Source organism: Erythrolamprus reginae, chromosome Z (assembly GCF_031021105.1).
Source record: "Erythrolamprus reginae isolate rEryReg1 chromosome Z, rEryReg1.hap1, whole genome shotgun sequence".
NCBI classification, from domain to species: domain Eukaryota; kingdom Metazoa; phylum Chordata; class Lepidosauria; order Squamata; family Dipsadidae; genus Erythrolamprus; species Erythrolamprus reginae.
In genome coordinates this window covers 147,479,224-147,502,990 of record NC_091963.1, presented here as the reverse complement: position 1 = coordinate 147,502,990, position 23,767 = coordinate 147,479,224, and the positions used below count along the sequence as shown (strand labels likewise).

The following is a 23,767-nucleotide window of genomic DNA, read 5'->3' as shown; positions in this document are numbered from 1 at the left end:
AACTTCTCAAAACCCACCTTTGTCATCAGGCATGGGGGAACTGAGATATTTCACCCCGGGCCTATATAATTTACGTATGGTATGTTTGTATGTATGTCTGCTTAATAATGGGGTTTTTAAAATATTTTAAATTGTAAATTATTACATTTGTTATGAACTGTTTTATTGTGTTGTGAGCCGCCCCGAGTCTACGGAGAGGGGCGGCATACAAATCTAATAAATAGATAGATAGATAGATAGATAGATAGATAGATAGATAGATAGATAGATAGATAGATAGATAGATAGATAGATAGATAGAATAAATAAATAAATAAGTGGCCCTCAGTGAAATCGAGTTTGACCCCCTTGTTCTGTGTTCTAATCTGCTTCCCTCCAGGTGTTCTTCAAGGCTGGTCTCCTGGGACTTCTGGAGGAAATGAGAGACGAGCGTCTCTCCCTGATCATCACTCGCATCCAAGCCCAATCCCGCGGTGTGTTGGCCAGGATAGAATTCAGGAAGATCATGGAACGGAAGTAAGTCCATTGGTGGCTCTTTCCCGGGTATGGTTCTTTCCTCACCCGGAAGTCCTTTTTGGTGGTGGGTCCTCTGCAAAGACCTTCTTGCGATGGTTCCCGTGTCGCTCATCTTGGTTCAAACATAAACCCACGTCTGCTGTTGTGGGCTGGATTCCTGATTCTGGTGGCCTTGTCATGATTTGGAGGATGGGAATGGATGATGGGAGGGTTTGTATTTGTATTTATTAGATTTGTATGCCGCCCCTCTCCGAAGACTCGGGGTGGCTAACAACAATATAAAAAGACAATGTAAACAAATCTACTATTAAAAACAATATAAAAAATCCCAATTTAAAGAACCATTCATACATACAAACATACCATGTATAAATTCTATAAGCCTAGGGGGAAAGGAAATTTCAATTCCCCCATGCCTGATGACAGAGTTCGGTTTTAAGGAGCTTGTGAAAGGCAAGGAGGGTGGGGGCAACTCTGATATCTGGGGGGAGATGGTTCCAGAGGGTCGGGGCTGCCACAGAGAAGGCTCTTCTCCTGGGTCCCGCCAAACGACATTGCTTAGTCAACGGGACCCGGAGAAGGCCAACTCTGTGGGACCTAACCGGTCGCTGGGATTCAGGCGGCAGAAGGCGGTCCCGGAGATAATCTGGTCCAATGCCATGAAAGGCTTTATAGGTCATAACCAACACTTTGAACTTTGACCGGAAATTGATCGGCAACCAATGCAGACTGCGGAGTGTTGGTGTAACATGGGCATATTTGGGGAAGCCCATGATTGCTCTCGCAGCTGCATTCTGCACGATCTGAAGTTTCCGAACACTTTTCAAAGGTAGCCCCATGTAGAGAGCGTTACAGTAGTCGAACCTCGAGGTGATGAGGGCATGAGTGACTGTGAGCAGTGACTCCCGGTCCAGATAGGGCCGCAACTGGTACACCAGGCGAACATGGGCAAACGTCCCCCTCGCCACAGCCAAAAGATGTTTCTCTAATGTGTTTGGTCCACCAACTTCTGTTTCCCTTCCCAATACTGTATTTTTCAGAGTATAAGACACACCATAGTTTTTTTGGGAGGAAAACTAAGGGGAAAAATCTGCCTCTACCTCCCAGCAATTTCCCTCTCAGCATCCATCCAGCAGCACAGAGGGTCTACACTGTTCGATGTGTATTTCTGTACCTGTGTGCCTGACCCATATAAATAGCAAAGAATTGGAGAAATATACATGATGGCAAGTATATTAAAGCCGGCAAGTTTTATTAAATGTAGTCACACTAACTCCTCCCAGTTATTTAAATAGATCTACTCCAAACATGACTAAGTCAGGGTTTAGCTCAGCTGCCTTATCTTAATACTAAACAGGACACTGTTACATTTCAGACTATACTTGTACAGATGCAGTTAAAATTGGTGTGGCTTTCAGGAATTGTACATTATTCTCTGCTATTTGAAAGGAAATACAAAAGCACTGGGCCTTTTCAAATCAAGCATTTATTTTAAAAAGCTTCTTCATTTTGCTTACTTGTCTAGAACATTAATAAAGCAGTCTTTAAAAAAATAAGTCTAATAATTTGAATAGGCATTTATAGATTTTGATTTACCTCCTTGCATCCAAATTCAGCAACCAATTAGCACAAGAAAATAAAATTCTGCCTCTGCCTCTTTCTCTCTCCCAATTTGCCTCCTTGCAGCTAAAGTTGCACTTTACTTTCACTTTCATTTTAGTGCATGGCTTGCCTCGGAAAACTGCTAATCAGTTGCTTGGCTTAACAGGCTCTGCGCTCTTTGCTGCAAGATGGTAAATTGCTGGGAGGCAGAGGCCAAAGGGAGGGGGTGGCTGGGTAGTGAGGCTACATTCTACATACGCTCTCTACATGGGGCTACCTTTGAAGAATGTTCAGAAACTTCAGATCATGCAGAATGCAGCTGCGAGAGCAATCATGGGCTTCCCCAGATATGCTCACGTCACATCAACACTCCGCAGTCTGCATTGGTTGCCGATCAGTTTCTGGTCACAATTCAAAGTGTTGGTCATCACCTATAAAGCCCTACATGGCATCGGACCAGAATATCTCCGGGACCGCCTTCTGCCTCATGAATCCCAGCGACCGGTTAGGTCCCACAGAGTTGGCCTTCTCCGGGTCCCGTCGACAAAACAATGTTGTCTGGCAGGACCCAGGAGAAGAGCCTTCTCTGTGATAGCCCTGACCCTCCCCCTGGAGATTAGGACTGCCCCCACCATCCTTGCCTTTCATAAACTCCTAAAAACTCACCTTTGCCACCAGGCATGGGGAAATTGATTCCCCTCGGCCTCTCTGTTTTATGTACGGTTTGTGTGGGTTGTATGAGTGTTTTTAAATCAATGGTTTTTAACTGTTTTCCTCTTTTAATCATTGGATTTGTATTTTGTATTCTTGTTGTGAGTCTTCGGAGAGGGGCAGCATACAAATCTAATAAATAATAATAATAACAACAACAAGAACAGCAGCAGCAACAACAACAACAACAACAATATTCAGTGTAAAAACTCAAGTTTTCACCCTCTTTTGGAGCGGGTAAAAAGGTGCATCTTATACTCTGAAAAATATGGTAATTTGGGGAACACAAGAATAAGGAAGATACTCCTTATTTTGAAGTAGCTTCCAGATTGATAGGAAGAAAGAGATGCCTCCAGATTTGAAAGTATGAAATAGCTTCTTCTCAGGAGTAAAATGCTACTAGTTCAGACCGGTTCACCCGAACTAGTAAAAAAAAATGCTACCGATCTGGGCGAATCGGTATTTCCGACGATCAGCTGTGACACGCAGTTTATATTAGCTAGAATCACTGGCTTTCTAGCTAATCTTCACTGTTCTACTTACCTTTGCAGACTTGAAGGGCTTCAAACTATTTCATTTTTTAGTGCCGCGTGGGTGCAGAATTGGTAGCAGACAGATTTTACAGTTGCTCCTTGTCCACCCAGATCTGTGATGTTTATGGAACGGAGAAGTTCTCAGACTTGAGAATGTCTGTAGCTCAGCTTGAATGATTGGGTTCTTGGGGTTGTCCAAGCTTGGTTTGTTTCATTGCAGACATCTCCTTACCATGTTGGGTAACATCATCAGCGCGTGGGAAAGCCTAATGAAACCGAGATCCTTTGGCCTGATGATCCTCTCCTCCCCTTCTTTTGCAGGGAATCCCTGCTGGTGATCCAGTACAACATCCGGGCTTTCATGGTGGTGAAGAACTGGCCCTGGATGAAGTTGTTCTTCAAGATCAAGCCTCTGTTGAAGAGCGCCGAGACGGAGAAAGAGTTGGTGGCCATGAAGGACGAGTTGGCCAAGTTGAAAGAGGCCTTGGAGAAGTCGGAAGCCCGTCGGAAGGAGCTAGAGGAGAAGATGGTCTCCTTAGTGCAGGAGAAGAACGACCTACAATTGCAAGTTCAGACGGTAAGCCGCAGAGGGTCCTCCTTGCGACTAGGTGGTCGTGTTAAGTCAGTGTTTCTCAATTATTTTTGCTAGCCCCTCCCCGCCACCTGCCCCTGTGTAGAAGTAAACATTTCACTTACACCCAACTCTCCAAACTAGGCCCCAATGAAATTTTAGTGTTAATATTTATTATTTTACTTATTATAAGCTGCAAGCCAGCTATTGGTGGGGAAGGCTGCTCTACCCACTTACCTGGGAGTAAGTCACACTGAATTGAGGGTAAGTCACTCTGGAGCCACATGTGGCTGTTTCATCCCTCTGCTGCGGCTCCCTGTCGCTCAAAATATGTGTCTCAACTGCCCATGTGCAACACCTATCGACACACAATTTGTTAAGCTTTTCGGCCTCCGATAGGTCAACCCTGGATAAATCCAAGAAAAGAAAAGTTTCAGAAAAAACCAGAATCTTTAATTCAGTTAGTTTTATGGCTGCTCATGAAATATGCACGGGAAGAGTTTTGTGGCTCCCGGTGTTTTCCTTTCTGTGGGCAAATAGGTCCAAATGGCTCTCTGAGTGTTTAAGGTTGCCAACCTCTGTTTTAGTTTAACTGTTAGTCTAGTCTTCATCTCTCTTCCTTCCCCCTTTAGGAGCAAGACAATCTGAATGATGCTGAGGAACGCTGTGACCAGCTGATCAAAAACAAGATCCAGCTGGAGGCCAAAGTGAAAGAGATGACCGAACGGCTTGAAGACGAAGAGGAGATGAATGCTGAACTGACCGCCAAGAAGCGGAAGTTGGAAGACGAATGTTCGGAGCTCAAGAAGGATATTGATGACTTGGAGTTGACCTTGGCCAAAGTGGAGAAGGAGAAGCATGCCACCGAGAACAAGGTAACGATGGATTTGACGTGGCATGGAATCCAAAGTCTGTTAGGTAGCCAAGGGGATATCGGGAACATTGGTTGGGGCCACTGTACATGGAAATGTTGAACGTGGAGGCGCGGGGAACAGTAGTGGGTTGCTTCCGGTGTGGTAGCGAACTGCGTACCAGTAGCGGGTGCCAGATTGTGCAATTTGTGTGCAACCGCTCTGGTAGCGTATTTTTTGTTTCGTGTACATGCGCGATGTTTCTGTGTTGTGATGTTTCTGTATTGTGATATGACCACAGGTGAAGAACCTGACCGAAGAAATGGCTGGTTTGGATGAAATCATCGTCAAGCTAACCAAAGAAAAGAAAGCTCTCCAAGAGGCCCACCAGCAAGCTCTGGATGACCTTCAAGCGGAAGAAGACAAGGTCAACACGCTGACCAAAGCCAAGGTCAAACTGGAACAACAGGTGGATGATGTAAGTACACTAACTTTGTGAGTACCATAAATTTTTCCCGTTCCATGTTTTCCTAAAGAAACATGAAAACTTCCTGGTGAAAAGATACTAAAATAGTGATGGAAAACCTTTTTTGTCTCCTGTCAAAAGGGAATATGTGTGTGTGTGCTAGTATGTGCACATGTGCCCACACCCATTCCCTCCCTCCCGTGCATTCGCACCCCTCTGTGCTGCGCATGCGCACAATTCTGCCATCACCACGCATGAAGCCTGCAGGGTGCGAAAAACAGCACAATGGACAAAACAGAAGTCTGTTTTTCCGAACTTCTGGTTTGCCTGTTGGGCGTTTTTTTTTGCATTCCATGGCTTCAGGAAGCTGAAGTCTCCGGAGTGCAAAAAACAACACAACAGGGAAATTGGAAGTCCATTTTCCAAACCTCTGGTTTGCCTGTTGTGCTGTTTTTTGCACTCTGGGGTTTCTGGAAGCTGAAGTCTCTGGAGTGCAAAAACAACACAACAGGGAAACCGGAAGTCTGTTTTTCTGAACTTCTGCTTTGCCTCTTGGGCGATTTTTTGCACTCTGGGTTTCAGGGAAGCTTCCTGAAGCTCCAGAGTGCAAAAAAAAACCCCTCCGGAGGACGAAACGGCATTCCCCAAGATCCAAAATCAGCTGGCACGTGTGCCATAGGTTCACCATCATAATGCTAGAACATAGAACCAGGGTGCTGGAAGGGACCTCAAAGACTTCCAATCCAACTCCTACAGGATTGACCTAGCTGATTTATTGTTTTTTCTTGGCCTGACAGCTGGAAGGCTCCTTGGAACAGGAGAAGAAGATCCGCATGGACCTTGAGCGGGCCAAGAGGAAGCTGGAAGGAGATTTGAAACTGGCCCAAGAAAGCATCATGGATTTGGAGAACGACAAGCAACAACTTGATGAAAAGCTGAAAAAGTAGGCCTCTTGCCCTTCGAATTCCTATCCAGCCAAGTCTTTCCTCTCCCAAAGTCTTTCAAGATAGTTCACAATTACAAGACCTTTATCAGACTTGGAGAGTGGCCAGGCCAAATATAGAAACATAGAAACATAGAAGATTGATGGCAGAAAAAAACCTCATGGTCTACCTAGTCTGCCCTTATACAATTTTCTGTATTTTATCTTAGGATGGATCTATGTTTATCCCAGGCATGTTTGAATTCAGTTACAGTTGATTTACCAACTACGTCTGCTGGAAGTTTGTTCCAAGGATATCTTTCAGACGGGCCACAATACTTGGCAGGAATGCAGGAATGAACTAACTAAGCGAGCTAATTGTCTCCTGCAAATTCCCCTCCCCATTTTCTACCCTTTTAGTTCCTCTGGGAGGGGCCAATCACCTTGTGGCCTTACTCCCAAGTTGACCCATGTTCCTCTGGCAATTCTACACATACGTAGAGTGGGAACAGGCTCCAGCCATTCGTCTGCCTCACTGATGTCTGACTCCGGAGGCAGCTGATAACTGTCAGACAGCCCTGGCTCCATCTCTGCCTTCAATGCAGAGTACTACTCCAGGACTGGCCCATATTCCTCCCAACTTCCTCACTGTCTGAATCTGCTACCGGGTTCACTAGCTACTGGCGGGTCACAACACCTAGTTAAGGACGTGTAAGATGTTGTCCGTCTCTTTACCGATGGATCTGACCCGGTTTCTTCCTTTCTGATTCACAGGAAAGATTTTGAACTGAATGCCTTGAATGCTAGAATTGAAGATGAGCAATCCTTGGCTGCCCAGTTACAGAAGAAACTCAAAGAGTTACAGGTAACAAAGTCTAAGTCTACATCGGTGTGGTTTCTCTTAAAAAAAAATCTCGATCAAAGGTCTAGAATAGGGGCGTCAAACTCAGTTTTCATTGAGGGCCACGTCAGGACTGTGGTTGACCTCGGGGAGAATGGAACAGCCTACTGGGTGGACATGGCCAGTTTGACACCACTCCCCAAATTCTGGCATCTTTCCTCTTCACATTGGGTAGATTGGATGAAGCTAACTTGGCTCGATCTTTCCTCTCTGCATTGAGTAGACCAGGTCAGCCTTGTAGGCCACATCTAACTACATTGTGGGCCGCATCTGGCCCATCTAGCCCTTGAGTTTGACATCTCTGGTTTAGAATATCTAACATGGTGTCCATAAGTACCAGGATTCTCCTTGGTACCATTCTTTGTTTCCACCAATCAGTGGCCATGATACCAAAATCATAAGGTCCTCGTAGGCTGAAGTAGTTGAGAACTTCTAATCTAGTTGGGTTCTACCTAAATTATTGGTTCTCCAGGACATTTTTTAAAAGACATTTTCGACGTCTTTCTCTGGAAACTTAGGAATTTGGGATTGACGCGGGAGAGCGCTGGTTGTAAAATGGCCACCTGGCCTGCAAAAGTCAGTCAAAATGACCACCCATCCAAGAAAAAGGTCAATAAGATGGCCGCCGTGCTACAAGGGTAATGGCCGCCCTATTCGTTGCCTATGAGTACTGGCCTTGGATTAACTGCCGTCCTCTGGAGATGTCAGATTAATTTTTAGTCTAAATTTAAATTAATTTAAATTAAAATCCACTTTTTGACCTATTAATGTCCTCCTTCTCCCCGACCCAGGCACGGATTGAAGAACTGGAGGAAGAATTAGAGGCGGAGCGCACGGCCCGCGCCAAGGTAGAAAAACAGCGGTCTGAGCTTTCGCGAGAACTGGAGGAGATCAGCGAGCGCCTGGAGGAAGCCGGCGGGGCCACCTCGGTGCAGATCGAGATGAACAAGAAGCGGGAGGCCGAGTTCCAGAAGATGCGCCGTGACCTGGAAGAGGCCACGCTGCAGCACGAGGCCACGGCGGCCACCCTGCGCAAGAAGCACGCGGATTCGGTGGCCGAGCTGGGCGAGCAGATCGACAACCTGCAGCGGGTGAAGCAGAAGCTGGAGAAGGAGAAGAGCGAGCTGAAGCTAGAGGTCGACGACATGGCTTCCAACATGGAGCAGCTCGCGAAAGCCAAGGTCAGACTTTCGTGAAGAAATGGTGGGACCCTCATTGGAGCTGCCCCTTAGAAGTGGGATGTGGGATAATCTAGACTTGTGGACAAGGTTGGGTTTTGGAGACGGAGCAGGAGACACGGTGATGATTAATTTGGAAGGGGGGAAAGGCCCAAAAGATGAGGAGAATATGAATTGTTCCCACATCTGGACCAGATTTACTTCTCACTGTTTTGGTTCTTAAAGATCTGAATTTTTTTACTCAACCTTCTTGGGTTTTTTTCCTTTGAACGTCATTCCATGGTACTTCTCTTTTTTTAAAATCTGTCATCATGGCATGGCGTGGTTGTAACTTTCATCATCCTCAACCAGCTGAGCCATGTTTGGAAGGATGATAGGAATTGTTGTTCAATGATTGTCAAGACAAAATGTTTTGTTTCTCCATCCACCCACCCTTCCTTCCTTCCTTCCTTTTCTTCCATCCTTCCATCCATCCATCCATCCTTCCCTCTTTCCTTCCTTTCTTCCTCCTTTCCATCCTTCCTTCCTTCCTTCCATCCACCCATCCATTCAATCATCCATCCTTCCATCTTTCCTTCCTTATCATTCCAACCATCCTTCCTTCCTTCCATCTATCCATCCATGCATCCCTTCTTCCTTCCTTCCTTCCATCCATCCATCCATCCATCCATCCATCCATCCTCTCATCCATCCATCCACCCCATATTTAAATCTCTAATTTTTTCACCCTGTCTTCTTTTTGTAGGCCAACCTGGAGAAGATGTGTCGGACCTTTGAAGACCAAATGAATGAGCACCGGGCCAAGTCTGAAGAGTCTCAACGTATGGTCCATGATCTCACCACGCAGCGAGCCAAGCTCCAAACCGAGAACGGTAAGTAATGGAGAACTCTACACTTATCTTCAAGAACTCTCAATCATCCTCTTGGTCTTCTTTTTCCAAAATTGTCCATTTTGACCAACAAATCTTCACAATCTTTCTTGGAGATAACTAAACCTGAGGAATAATCTGTCTGAATACATATAGTTACAGAACTATCTTACTTATGTTTTCTGGAAACTATAGGTTCTGATAGACCTACCTGGAGGACACCAATGACCTGGATTTGAAGTTCTAATGGTCAACCCTTTCACCCCACCGCATAGTCACGTGACCACATGGACGCTCAATCATCATGGTCCATTGGTGGTCATTTTTACCCTCCCACGATCCTGTGACCATGTTTTTTAATGATTCACAATAACCATGATGTTTGCTTAATGCCACAGATTCACTTAATGACCAATGTTTCTCTTAACGACCACTGCAAATAATCATCATCATCATAAAATCAAGTCAGCAATGTGACCTGCCTGTTTTATAGCCATTATGAGTTTCCACCCTGATAGATTATAGATTACAGATTATCAGAGTTGGAAGAGACTTTGTAGATCATCAGGTCCATCCCCCCAGCCTAAGCAGGGGACCCTACACCATTTCTGACAGGTGGCAATCCAGTCTCTTCTTGAAAACCTCCAGGGATGAAGCTCCCAAAACTTCCGAAGGCAACTTCTGGTCCAGGGATGGATTGCTCTCACTGTCAGGAAATTTCTCTTTTGGGTTTCATTGTAAGCAGGGCTTTGTAGTAGGATGGATAGTTTTTCTTTGTAGTCTGGTGTGTTCATCACCACTGTGGAGTTTCCTTTGTCTGCTGGGAGGATGATTCTATTGTTGTCTTTCTTCAAATTGATAAGTGCCCCAAAAACTAAGACAAAGAACAGGATAATGGCACCACCCTCCTCCCTTACACTAAAGGCACCATGGACAAAATTAGCAAAATTCTCCACAAAGATAATATCAAAACATCATTTGTCACTAATCAGAAAATATCCAACATCTTAAGAAACCCAAAAGACAAAATCCAACTTGAAAACCAAGGAATGTACCCACCCTCCTTGCCTTTCCTTAAAACCCACGTTTGCCGCCAGGCATGGGGGAATTGAGATATCTCCCGCCAGGCCTATACAATTTATGCATGGTATGTTTGGATGTATGTCTGCTTAATAATGGGGTTTTTAAAATGTTTTTAAATTATTAGATTTGTCATGAATTGTTTTATTGTGTTGTGAGCCGCCCCGAGTCTACGGAGAGGGGCGGCATACAAATCAAATAAACAAACAAACAAACAAACAAACAAACAAACAAACAAATAAATAAATAAATAAATAAATAAATAAAATAAAAACATGTATGCAGCCACATACATTGGACAAACTAATCGAAGAATAAACACATGCATTGCAGAACATAAAAATGAAATCAAAAAAGAAGAAAAAACTTCCTCCCTTTTCCAGCACATTAAAAAAACAGGGCATGAAATTGACTTCGAAAAAACTAAATTATTCTCCAAAACAGAACACGTATATAAAAGAATAATCATGGAAGCCATAGAGATAGAAAAACACCCCCTCAGTATGAATAAACGTGATGACACGTCCCGCCTACCAGAAATTTGGAAGACAGCCCTAACCAAAAAAACATATCACAATCATCACCATGTCAATCATTTAACTAAATGTGTCTCCACCAACCAATCAAATCATTAAAACACAGCCACCCATTCTACTTGCAACATTTAAACCAAATCTCCACCCCCTACCACTATTTATAAGGAACAAATGGCAATTGCAAACAAACTATATTCAAAGCAGCACAAAAATATGCATAGACGCTCAAAATATTACATGGGATAAAACCAGAACTCAGAAGTTTCAGAGATTTCTGGTGATGTTTCGACGAGGTTCCACTCGTCATCTTCAGGCTGGTGCTTTTGTCCTTGTGCCAGGGCGAACACGAGGACAAAAGCACCAGCCTGAAGATGACATTGTAAGCCGCCCTGAGTCTACGGAAAAAGGCGGCATATAAATCAAGTGAATGAATGAATGAATGAATGAACTAATTAACTAATTAATTAATTCTCCTTTGCCTATGTTTTTATTCCAGGCGAATTGTCCCGCCAGTTGGATGAGAAAGAAGCTTTGATCAGCCAGTTGACCCGAGGAAAGTTGACGTACACCCAGCAGCTAGAAGATCTGAAGAGGCAACTTGAGGAAGAAGCAAAGGCAGGAGACGCGTGGAGGCTGAGGGACAAACTGAGAGAGGGAGGGCAAGAACAAGGCATTGAAACTGTATCTCCATTCTTCTCCACTTCTAGGCCAAGAATGCTTTGGCCCACGCGCTCCAGTCCGCCCGCCACGACTGCGACCTTCTGAGGGAACAGTACGAAGAAGAAACGGAGGCCCGGGCTGAGCTCCAGCGTTCGCTCTCCAAGGCCAACTCGGAGGTGGCCCAGTGGAGAACCAAATACGAGACAGACGCCATCCAGAGAACGGAGGAACTGGAGGAGGCCAAGTGAGTGGCTCCATTCATTATTCAATTCAATTCAATTCAATTTATTAGATTTGTATGCCGCCCCTCTCGGGGCGGCTCACAACAATAATAAAAACAGTATAACAATGGAACAAATCTAATAATAAAATTACATTTAAAAACCCCAACAATTTAAAAACCATACAACACATACTTACCAAACATAAAATATAAGAAAGCCTGGGGGAGATGTCTTAATTCCCCCATGCCTGGCGATATAGGTGGGTCTTGAGCAACTTGCGAAAGACAAGGAGTGTGGGGGCCGTTCTAATCTCCGGGGGGAGTTGATTCCAGAGGGTCAGGGCTGCCACAGAGAAGGCTCTTCCCTTGGGGCCCGCCAAATGACATTGTTTGGTCGACGGGACCCGGAGAAGGCCAACTCTGTGGGACCTTATTGGCTGCTGGGATTCGTGCGGTAGGAGGCGGTTCCAGAGGTATTCTGGTCCCATGCCATGTAGGGCATTAAAGGTCATTACCAACACTTTGAATTGTGACCGGAAGCCGATCAGCAGCCAGTGCAGGCCACGGAGTATTGTAGAAACATGGGCGGATCTAGGGAGCCCCACGATAGCTCTCGCGGCCGCATTCTGCATGATCTGAAGTTTCTGAACACTTTTCAAAGGTAGCCCCATGTAGAGAACGTTGCAGTATTGGGTTGCTAGCTGGTACAGTAGCCACTCTATGCACCGGTGGCGAAAATGGAGCTGCGCGCACAACTCTGTGGCGCCATTGTGTGCGCATGCATGCCCCAGTGCAATTGTTATTTATGTATTAAATTTCTATGCCGCCCTGTTCCTCAGACACAGGGTGCAGGAAGTAAAATCTTGTGAGAGGATGTGCGTGTGTGTGAGATTTGAGCAATTTTTTGTGTACGCACATAAGCAAAAAAATCACCAAAATATCACTCTCTGTCTCTCTCTCGTCCTTTTGTAAGATTTTGCTTCCTGTGCATGCGCAGAAGCAAAATTTCACCGGGCCCCCGCACATTGTGTCCGTCTACTGCTCCATCCAAGATGGCTTCCTTCCGCCCCATCCCAACTTCCCCCCTTTCCCTTTCCCTCAGAAGCTGGGTTGTTTACCCGTAGATGCCCAAATGATGGTCCCGCCTCCCAGTTCATCCCTGGGTGTCCATCATCATTATCAGGGGTGGGCAATTAATTTTGCCACAGGGCCGCATGAGAAATTGGGATGGTTTTAGAGGGCTGGAGTAATAAAATTAACTCAGTTCTACCAAATACTGTGTATTATTGGGTAGAACTGAGTTAATTATAATTATAATTATAAATTATAATTATATTATATATTATAATTATATTATATATTATAATTATATTATATATTATATATTATATATTATATATTATATATTATATATTATATATTATATATTATATATTATATATTATATATTATATATTATATATTATATATTATATATTATATATTATATATTATATATTATATATTATATATTATATATTATATATTATATATTATATATTATATATTATATATTATATATTATATATTATATATTATATATTATATATTATATATTATATATTATATATTATATATTATATTGTTCTGCCGGGCTCTCTGGTAGGAGCCTCCCGAAAATTCAAGGGTACAAATTTCAGACACACACACATTTGAAAATTCAAAACAATGTTCTTTATCACAAAATTCAAAATAAAAGAAGCACTCTTTTTGTATTGCAAAGACCACTCGTCCCAAAACAAACGGGTAGCCTGTACGATTTCCCTTAAGCAGTCATTAAGTATTTAGCCAGCAGCTGTGAAGAAACTTCACACCCCTTCTTCTTCCAACGAAGTGAGACACACACACACACGTTGTTCTGCTTTGGTTTCAAAGGCGTGAAAAATCAACAAAGTCCAGAAAACAGCAACACACAATTCCTGAAGAACTGCGATCAGATACTCTTCCACAATGGCCAAACCCACACGCTGCTATTTATAGCAGCAGCCCTAATTACTGGAGCCCCACCCAAACACAAGTGGCCTCTCTTATCTCCTGTAATATGACCTTACTTGGTCTCTTCTACGCATAATTCTACCCTTGCGTGGGTCCAAGATGTCTTCATCCGAATCAACGGAAGATAAGGGAGAGTGACTGCCTGGGCTGTGTGCCAAGCCCCCCTCTTCCAAGTCACTCCCACCTTCTTCTGCGTCCGAGGAAACTAAACTCTGAACTGACTCTGTCGGCAATAACACAGGCCTGTGACATGTTGAAGTTTCCCCTGCATCCACCTCCACATTCCCTGGGGCAGGAGCTGGGCCAGAGCCAACCACAACATATATATTACATATTATATATTATATTATATATTATATATTAATTATATATTATACATTATATTATATTATATATTATATATTATATTATATCTTGAACACCTGGTTCTTATCTAGAAAAGTTGGAGCAACCTCCGCGGGCCGGTCACAGACAGCAAGCGGGCCACGTCCGGCCCTCGGGCCGCGTCTTGCCCAGGTCTGATCATTATAGTATTGGGGTGGAGGCTGAGTAATATCGGGGTGTCTCCTCACCTACCAGGAAGAAGCTGGCCCAGCGGCTTCAGGATGCTGAAGAAGCGGTGGAGGCGGTGAACGCCAAGTGTTCCTCGCTGGAGAAGACCAAACACCGCCTGCAGAACGAGATCGAAGACCTCATGGTGGACGTGGAGCGTTCGAACGCGGCCGCAGCGGCTCTGGACAAGAAGCAAAGGAACTTCGACAAAGTACCTGGGGGAACATGGGAGAAAAAGAGCAGAGGGTTATGGGTGGGGAAAAATCTTACGATGTAGAAAATCCAACTCTTTGGGGAAGATAAGGGACCACCAGTTGTCCGTGATTTACAACCACAATTGAGTCCCATATTCCCATTGCTGAGTGAGACATTTTTGATGTGGGTTTTGGCCCCATTTTGCCGCCTTTCTTGTCACAGTCGTTAAGTGAATAACTGCAGTCGTTAAGGGAAGGACATGGTTGTTATGTGAATGTGGTTTGCTTGCCAGAAAGTCAGAAAAGGGGATCGTGTGACCCTAGGACACCATCATAAATACGAATCAGTTGCCAAATGTCCAAATTTTGATCATGTGATCACAGGGACACTGCAAGAGGTCATAAGACTCTTCCTCCTCCTCCTCTTCCTCCTCCTCTTCTTCTTCCTTCTCTTCCTCCTCCTCCCTCCTCCTCTTCTTCTCTTTCTCATCAACCTCATCCTCCTACTTTTCTCCTTCTCCTCATTCTTCTACTCTTCTCTTTCTCCTCTTCTTCATCTTGATCCTTCTCCTCCTCCTCTTCCTTCTCTTTCTCCTCCTTTTCTTTTCTTATCTTCTCTTTCTCCTTTTCGTCATTCTTCTGATTCTCCCCTGCTCCATTTTCTCATTTTCCTCCTCCTCCAACTCCTCCTCTTTCTCCTCCTTTCCTTCTCCTCCTCTTTTTCCTCCTTTTCTTATCCTTCTCTTTCTCCTTTCTCCTTTTCATCATTCTTCTGATTCTCCCCTGCTCCACTTTCTCGTTTTCCTCCTCCTCCATCTCCTCCTCTTCCTCCTCCTCCTCCTCCCTCCATCCTAGATCTTATCAGAGTGGAAGCAAAAGTTTGAGGAGTCCCAAACTGAGCTGGAGTCATCTCAGAAAGAGGCCCGATCCCTCAGCACGGAGCTCTTCAAGTTGAAGAACGCCTACGAGGAATCTCTGGAACATCTGGAGACCATCAAGAGGGAGAACAAGAACTTGCAAGGTGGGTCCGTCTCTTTCACGTCCAGAGCCTCCTTATTTTTGGGTCCCGTTTCCAACGTTTTCTTTTCTTTTCGTACAGAGGAGATTTCGGATCTCACCGAGCAGCTTGGAAGCACCGGCAAGACCATCCATGAACTCGAGAAGGCGCGGAAGGGGCTGGAGGCTGAGAAGATGGAGCTGCAGTCTGCTCTCGAAGAAGCTGAGGTGAGAAGTCCTTTGGGCTATGGAAAACCAGCGCCCTCAACTCAAATCCTCTGCCATTTTGTTTTCAGTTGAGTTCCTCCGCCATTTTGTTTTCAGTTGAGTTCCTCCACCATTTTGTTTTCAGTTGAGTTCTTCTGCCATTTTGTTTTCAGTTGAGTTCCTCCGCCATTTTGTTTTCAGTTGAGTTCCTCCGCCATTTTGTTTTCAGTTGAGTTCCTCCGCTATTTTGTTTTCAGTTTAGTTCCTCCGCCATTTTGTTTTCAGTTTAGTTCCTCTGCCATTTTGTTTTCAGTTGAGTTCCTCTGCCATTTTGTTTTCAGTTGAGTTCCTCCGCTATTTTGTTTTCAGTTGGGTTCCTCCGCCATTTTGTTTTCAGTTGAGTTCCTCTGCCATTTTGTTTTCAGTTGAGTTCCTCTGCCATTTTGTTTTCAGTTGAGTTCCTCTGCCATTTTGTTTTCAGTTGAGTTCCTCCGCCATTTTGTTTTCAGTTGAGTTCTTCTGCCATTTTGTTTTCTGTTGAGTTCCTTCGCCATTTTGTTTTCAGTTGAGTTCCTCTGCCATTTTGTTTTCAGTTGAGTTCCTCTGCCATTTTGTTTTCAGTTGAGTTCCTCCGCCATTTTGTTTTCAGTTGAGTTCCTCTGCCATTTTGTTTTCAGTTGAGTTCCTCCGCTATTTTGTTTTCAGTTGAGTTCCTCTGCCATTTTGTTTTCAGTTGAGTTCCTCTGCCATTTTGTTTTCAGTTGAGTTCCTCTGCCATTTTGTTTTCAGTTGAGTTCCTCCGCTATTTTGTTTTCAGTTGAGTTCCTCTGCCATTTTGTTTTCAGTTGAGTTCCTCCGCCATTTTGTTTTCAGTTGAGTTCCTCTGCCATTTTGTTTTCAGTTGAGTTCCTCTGCCATTTTGTTTTCAGTTGAGTTCCTCTGCCATTTTGTTTTCAGTTGAGTTCCTCCGCTATTTTGTTTTCAGTTGAGTTCCTCTGCCATTTTGTTTTCAGTTGAGTTCCTCCGCCATTTTGTTTTCAGTTGAGTTCCTCTGCCATTTTGTTTTCAGTTGAGTTCCTCCGCTATTTTGTTTTCAGTTGAGTTCCTCCGCTATTTTGTTTTCAGTTGAGTTCCTCCGCCATTTTGTTTTCAGTTGAGTTCCTCTGCCATTTTGTTTTCAGTTGAGTTCCTCTGCCATTTTGTTTTCAGTTGAGTTCCTCCGCTATTTTGTTTTCAGTTGGGTTCCTCCGCCATTTTGTTTTCAGTTGAGTTCCTCCCAGCAGGACAATGAAGGGCTCCCTGTCAGTGGTGCTACCAGTAACCAGCAAGGGCCTGTGCATGCTGGCACGAGATTTGACTTCTGCACATGCACTGGAAGCAAAATCTTGGCGAGGACAAAAAGACAAGGAAGGCTGGCCCCTTCCAGCTCTATTCTGATTGACCGATCATCAAGCTTAACAGGGATAAAACAATTGAGTTTATGGTGATTAGTTGGACCATAAGGTCTTTTTCTGCTGTCAATCTTCTATGTTTCTAGAATAGAAGCTTTAGTTCCTAACACGATGGGAAATTTGCCTTTTCCCATGGTCTTAGGCAACCCCTGTGTAACAGTCATTCAACCCCCAAAGGGGGTCCCGACCCCCAGGTTGAGAAGCACTGGTCTATGGGAACTGAGTTCCATAAGTGAGTTTGACTTATGTCCAAAATTGAGCCCCAGATTTCTGGTGCTAAGCCAGTCCATTGTTACATCAGTTCCTTGTGGTTTTTAAGTTGAATCCCTGCAAGTTGTTAAGTTAGAAACGCAATTATTAAGTGAATCTGGCTTCCCCATTGCCATTTGTTCATTGGAAAGTCGTTAAAGAGGAAATCACGTGACCCCGGGACACGGCAACTGTTGTGAATATGGGTCAGTTGGCCAACATCTGATCATGTGAATATGGGAAAGCTTCAACGGTCGTAAGCATGAAAACTGGTCCTAAGTCGTTTTTTTTCAGTGTTGTTGTAACTTGGAACATTCAGCAAATGAACTGTTGTAAGTAGAGGACCAGTAGGATTTTAGTTTCTTTCTTGGAAATAGAGGTAGCAACATTTGGGGGCTCTGAAAACCTTGAGAACTTGGTCAGCGCAGACAAATTGGCCGCTGTGATAATCCAGAACATTTCTGGAGGCAACATTTTGGTGTCCTAGTGTTCTTGTTTTTATCACGGTCACCATGTTGGCTACCCAGAATCTAAGGATTCTCTCTTCCATCTTGTTCTCTCTCCGTCCAACCTTCCCTCAAACCTCCAGGCCTCTCTGGAACACGAGGAAGGCAAGATCCTCCGAGCTCAGCTGGAGTTCAACCAGATCAAGGCCGAAATTGAGCGCAAGCTGTCCGAGAAGGACGAGGAGATGGAGCAGGCCAAGCGGAATCACCTGAGGACGGTGGACTCGCTCCAAGCTTCCCTGGATGCCGAGACGCGCAGCCGCAATGAGGCCTTGAGGGTCAAGAAGAAGATGGAGGGAGACCTCAACGAGATGGAGATCCAACTCAGCCATGCCAACCGCATAGCAACCGAAGCCCAGAAGCAAGTGAAATCTTTGCAAGGCTACCTGAAGGTATGGCCTGGTCATTGGTCTGGAGGAGGTCCTCCCTCCCTCCCTCCATTTCTTCCTTCCCTCTCCTTCTTCCTCCCCCTTTCCTTCCTTCCATCTTTCCTCCCATACTTCCTTCCCCTTCTTCTTTCCCTCCCTCCTTTGTTTCTTTCCCCTCCTTCTCTTCCTTCTTTTCCTTCTTTCTTTTCTTCCTACCTGCCTGCCTCCTTTTCTCCCTGCCTCCCTCCCTTTGTTTTTTTATTTTATCTTCCTTCCTTTTTTCTTTCCTCCCTCCCTTCTTTCTTTTTTTTCTTGTATCACCCAAGGACTCCCAGCTTTCTTTTTCTCCTTCCTGCCTTTCCCACTTCCTTCCTTCCTCCTTCGCTTCTTCTTTCTCATTCTCTTTTCCTTCCTTCCCTCCTCACTCCTTTTCTCATTTCTTTCCTTTCCAACTTTCTTTCATTCCATTCTTCCTTCTTTCCTTCTCCTTCTCTTTTCCTTCCTTCCTTCTTTCCTTCCTTTTCCTTCTCTCACTCCCTCCTTTTATCTTTCTTCCTTCATCTCTCTCCCTTTTCCTTCTGTCTAATTTCCTTCCTTCCTTCCTTCCTTCCTTCCATCTTTCCTCCCTCCCTTTCCTCCCTTCCTCCCATACTTCCTTCCCCTTCTTCTTTCCCTCCCTTCTTTCTTTCCCCTCCTTCTCTCCCTTCTTTTCCTTCCTTCTTTTCTTCCTTCCTGCCTGCCTCCCTTTCTTTTTTATTCTATCTTCCTTCCTTTTTTCTTTCCTCCCTCCCTCCCTTCTTTCTTTTCTTCTCTTGTCTCACCCAAGGATTCTTTGTGACTCCCAGCTTTCTTTTTCTCCTTCCTGCCTTTCCCACTTCCTTCCCTCCTCCCCCTCTTCTCCTTCCTTCTCATTCTCTTTTCCTTCCTTTCCTCCTCGCTCCTTTTCTCCTTTCTTTCCTTTCCATCTTCCTTCCTTCCTTCCTTCCTTCCTTCTTTCTTTCTTTCTTTCTTTCTTTCCTTCCTTCCATTCTTCCTTCTTTCCTACTCTTTTCCTTCTTTCCTTCCTTCTTTCTTTCCTTCCTTCCTTTTCCTTCTCTCCCTCCCTCCTTTTTTCTTTCTTTCCTTCCTTCCTCTCTCTCCCTTTTTCCTTCTGTCTAACTTCCTTCCTTCCTTCCTTCCTCCCTCCCTCTCTCCTTCCCTTCCACCTTTCCATCCATCCATTCGTCTGTCTCCAGTTCAGCTTTCCCCTTGCTGATTCCACCTGTCCATCATCTCCTCTTTCTAGGACACCCACATACAGCTGGACGACGCTGTCCGAGCCAACGAGGACCTGAAGGAAAACATTGCCATCGTGGAGCGAAGGAACAACCTTCTCCAGGCTGAGCTGGAGGAGTTGCGGTCCGTGGTGGAGCAGACGGAACGGGCCCGGAAACTGGCAGAGCAGGAACTCATTGAAACCAGTGAACGGGTCCAGCTCCTCCACACCCAGGTAAGGAGGGTTGGATAGCACGGAAAGAGGCCTTCTCCAAGCTCAGGGATGGTCAGCCGCCAAGAGAGAGGATCCTGCTTTCACGAAACTATTTCATGTTCCAAAAATTAAAGAATCTCTTCTCTTCTCTCCCTTTTCTTAACTTCTTCCCTTTTCTCTTTTCTCCCCTCTTTTCTTCTTTCCCCCCCTTGCCTTTTCTTCTCTTAACTTTTCCCTTTCTTTTTCTCTCCTCTTCCCTTGTCTTCCTTTCTCTCCCTTTTCTTCTTCCTTTTTTTCTTTTCTCTTCTCCTTTCCTCTCCCCTTCTCTCCTAACGCTATCTCTCATTCTCCTTCTTTCTTTTGTTTCCTCCCTTCTCTCCTTCCATCCTTCCTTCTCCCTTTCCCTCTCTCTTTCCTTCCTCCTCCTCTCCCATCTCTTCTTCTTTCCTTCCTTCTTCCTTTCCCTCTCTCTTTCCTTCCTCCTCCTCTATTCTCCTCTCCTCTCCTATTCTCTTCTTCCTTCCTTCCTTCCTTCTTTCCCTCTCTCTTTCCTTCCTCCTCCTCTCTCCTCCTCTTCTCTTCTTCCTTGCTTCCTTCTTCCTTTCCCTCTCTCTTTCCTTCCTCCTCCTCTCCTATTCTCTTCTTCCTTCCTTCCTTCCTTCCTTCCTTCCTTCCTTCCTTCCTTCCCTCCTCCCTCCCTCCCTTCCTCTTTTTCCCTCCACAGAATACCAGCCTTATCAACCAGAAAAAGAAGATGGAATCTGACCTCTCCCAACTGCAGACAGAGGTGGAAGATTCCATTCAAGAATGCCGAAATGCTGAAGAGAAGGCTAAGAAAGCCATAACAGATGTAAGTGAAATTTTTAGCACCTCTACTGTTCCTAGAAAGCACTAATTGCAAATGAGGGACTACAGTGATCCCCCGGTTATTGCGTTCCCGACCATTGGGAACAGGCTAATTTGCGATTTTTCAACCCGGAAGTCAAAACACCATCTGCGCATGCGTGCCCTTTTTTCTATGGGCACGCATGCGTAGATAGCGCCGGGCAGATCAGCTGCTGGGCGGCTTCCCTGGGTCTTCCCCCTCTTGCTGGCGGGAGGGCGAAGCCCCCCCCAGCACCCGCTCGCCCGCCGTTCGCCCGGCCACCCGCCGTTCGCCGCTCGCCCGCCCTTCGCCCGGCCACCCGCCCTTCGCCCGCCCTTCGCCGCTCGCCCGCCCTTCGCCCTTCGCCCGGGAAGTTCGCCAGGAGTCAGTGGAGAAGCCGCGCGCCTGTTTTAAAACGATCGGAGCCGGCCTGGGGGGGGCTTTCCAGCCACCCCCGAGCCCCCAACCCGGGCTTGGGGGTGGCTGGAAAGCCCCCCCAGGCCGGCTGCGATGTTTTAAAACACGCGCGCCGCTTCGCAGCTGTCTCCTGAAGCCGAACGCTAACTTCCGCGTTAGGCTTCAGGAGACAGCTGCGAAGCGGCGCGGGTGTTTTAAAACGTCGCAGCCGGCCTGGGGGGCTCGGGGGCTTGCCTCCTGAAGCCGAACGCTAACTTCCCCCCAGGCCAGCTCCGATCGTTTTAAAACAGGTGCGCCGCTTCTCCGCTGACTCCTAAAGCGGGGAAGTTCGCCAGGAGTCAGCGGAGAAGCCTCGCTGCTGCGGGGGAAGTAAAAACACCATCTGCACATCCGCAGATGGTGTTTTTACTTCCGCAGCGCTACTTCGCGAAAACCCGCTCATTGCGGGGGGTCCTGGAACGGAACCCTCGCAATGATCGGGGGATCACTGTATATAGAAAGCATTGTTTCTGGGCTGTAGTTATCCAAGTGACCCCCGGATGGCAGCAAAGGGAGTTATCTTAAAAAAAAAAGACCGACACTCTCTTTACTGCCATCTTCTGGTCACTTCAATGCTTTCACACCTGTGATGGGTTTCTCTTACCTTCCCTACCAGTTTGAAAGTGCGTGCATTGCGTCGGAAGCATGCACTTTGCATGCACGCGCTATATCCATGTTCTGACCCTCTGCACATGTGCAGAAACGTTTGTTGCCGGATGCTTTCTAGCAGCGATGACCGGGGAACTGGTTTGGGAGCGTGGCAAACCAACCATCATGGTGAATGGGGCCAATTTTCTACCATTGGTGCTCGCGCAAACTGGTCTATACCGGTTAACAATCCGCCACTGTTTCAAACCCAACCTGGTATTGGATAACAGAAACAGGAGTTGATTAATTCACTGCTCACGGGGCTTTATTATTACTAAATTAAAGTCATGCTATCATTGACGGCTATTATTAATTCGGAAATGATTGTCGGTCTTTTTTGAGATCAACTCACAAGACCGATCGTCAATCCTGTTTTGAGAGGAACTCTTCAATACCCAAAGAATAGTTTATGAAACTGAGGTAAAATCTTCGCCTTCTATATGAAAAAACGAGATGGCAGTCACTTCTACATCTGAGGAAAAGGTGTATGGGTTTTATTATTACTAAATTAATGTCATGCTATCTTTGATGGCTATTATTAATTCGGAAATGATTGTCGGTCTTTTTTGAGATCAACTCACAAGACTGATCGTCTATCCTGTTTTGAGAGGAACTCTTCAATACCCAAAGAATAGTTTATGAGTTATAGATGAACCTGAGGTAAAATCTTCGCTTTCTATATGAAAAAAACAAGATGGCAGTCACTTCTACATCTGAGGAAAAGGTGTATGGATTTTATTATTACTAAATTAATGTCAGGCTATCTGTGACAGCTATTATTAATTTGGAAAGGATGGTAGCTTCTGTTTTGAGATTAACTTGCAAGGCAGTCCTTTCTTTAACATCCAAGAATAGTTTATGAGTTATAGATGAACTTGAGGTAAATTCTTCGCTTTCTGTATGAAAAAACCAAGACGGCAGTCACTTCTACACCTGAGGAAAAGATGTTTCGGTTCGGCTGTTCCTCTTCCATACAAACATAACAGCCCACCTCTCTTTCTTACACCCGTAAAGCTGGTTTAGAAGAGCCGTGAGGAAAGATGCGGTCAAAAGTTATGTGTGAAAGAGACCATGGGGCCTCTATGGGGCAGGATCTCTGTTCTTCTCCGTAACTATCCTGTGGGGCCAAAATACATCCACATTCTCCTGTTTTTAATAAGGAGATCCAAAGTCCATGAATTGAGACACACCAAGAGGCTCTTCTTTGCTTGGATCCACCATCAGACTATGGATAGAGGCATCCTGGGTCAAAAGAAGACCCCAATTGAAATCTTCACACGAATATGAAAGTCTAGGATCAATTCTTGGAAGGAGTAAACAGGTGGGAGGTTACCTCCTCCCCATTTTAAAGTCATCTCCTTCTATCTGGTGGACACGTTTCTCCATTGTTTTCTTGAACGGGACAAGCGGCCATGATGGCAGAGGAGCTGAAAAAGCAACCCACCACCACAGTGTGTTAACGGCCATAACTCTAGACTCAATTATGGTCGCAGGTCGTGGCGATCTAAAGTCTAAAATGAGAAACAGCTCCAGGTTCTCCTTGGCTTTGGTCCACCAGGAGCATCAAGAGGACCTGTAATGTTGATATGAATAATTAATCTTTTAGTCTAGGACTAATTTCCAAACTCATGCAACAAGTGAAGTCTTTCTTTCTCTCTCTCTCTCTCTCTCTCTTTCTTTCTCTCTCTCTCTCTCTTGTCCTCTTGAACGGGGCAGGCGGCCATGATGGCGGAGGAGCTGAAAAAGGAGCAGGACACCAGCGCCCACCTGGAGAGGATGAAGAAGAACATGGAGCAGACCATCAAGGACCTCCAGCTGCGCCTGGACGAGGCGGAGCAGCTGGCCCTCAAGGGCGGCAAGAAGCAGCTCCAGAAACTGGAGGCCCGAGTGCGAGAGCTGGAGAACGAGCTCGAAGGGGAGCAGAAACGCAACGTGGAGAACGTCAAAGGGATGCGCAAGTGCGAGAGGCGCATCAAGGAGCTCACCTACCAGGTGAGGAGACGCAGGTTAATCTGACCGGGAAAACCCTGGTTCTGAAGCCAACTGGGATAACCCTGGTTCGGAAGGCTTTGGGTGGATGGGTGAGTGGATCAACTGTGGTGCTTTTGAGGCAGCCCTCTAAGACGGGTGGGATGAGGGATTTGAGGTGTGTGT

At 45.4% G+C, this 23,767-nt stretch overlaps 1 protein-coding gene across 1 annotated transcript in view; it reads left to right on the top strand.

Annotated features, from left to right (window-relative positions):
* The window catches only part of LOC139175780 (myosin-7), a 64,001-nt gene that overhangs the window by 35,580 nt on the left and 4,654 nt on the right, over nt 1–23,767 (top strand). The window contains exons 20-36 of the mRNA XM_070767063.1: nt 380–516; nt 3,684–3,939; nt 4,566–4,808; nt 5,086–5,262; nt 6,048–6,193; nt 6,947–7,037; nt 7,865–8,254; nt 8,997–9,123; nt 11,233–11,351; nt 11,444–11,640; nt 14,233–14,416; nt 15,255–15,420; nt 15,499–15,623; nt 17,892–18,200; nt 19,462–19,665; nt 20,369–20,494; nt 23,330–23,605. Coding sequence (XP_070623164.1) covers nt 380–516; nt 3,684–3,939; nt 4,566–4,808; nt 5,086–5,262; nt 6,048–6,193; nt 6,947–7,037; nt 7,865–8,254; nt 8,997–9,123; nt 11,233–11,351; nt 11,444–11,640; nt 14,233–14,416; nt 15,255–15,420; nt 15,499–15,623; nt 17,892–18,200; nt 19,462–19,665; nt 20,369–20,494; nt 23,330–23,605 — 3,273 coding nt within the window. The remainder of the gene's footprint in view (nt 1–379; nt 517–3,683; nt 3,940–4,565; nt 4,809–5,085; nt 5,263–6,047; nt 6,194–6,946; nt 7,038–7,864; nt 8,255–8,996; nt 9,124–11,232; nt 11,352–11,443; nt 11,641–14,232; nt 14,417–15,254; nt 15,421–15,498; nt 15,624–17,891; nt 18,201–19,461; nt 19,666–20,368; nt 20,495–23,329; nt 23,606–23,767) is intronic.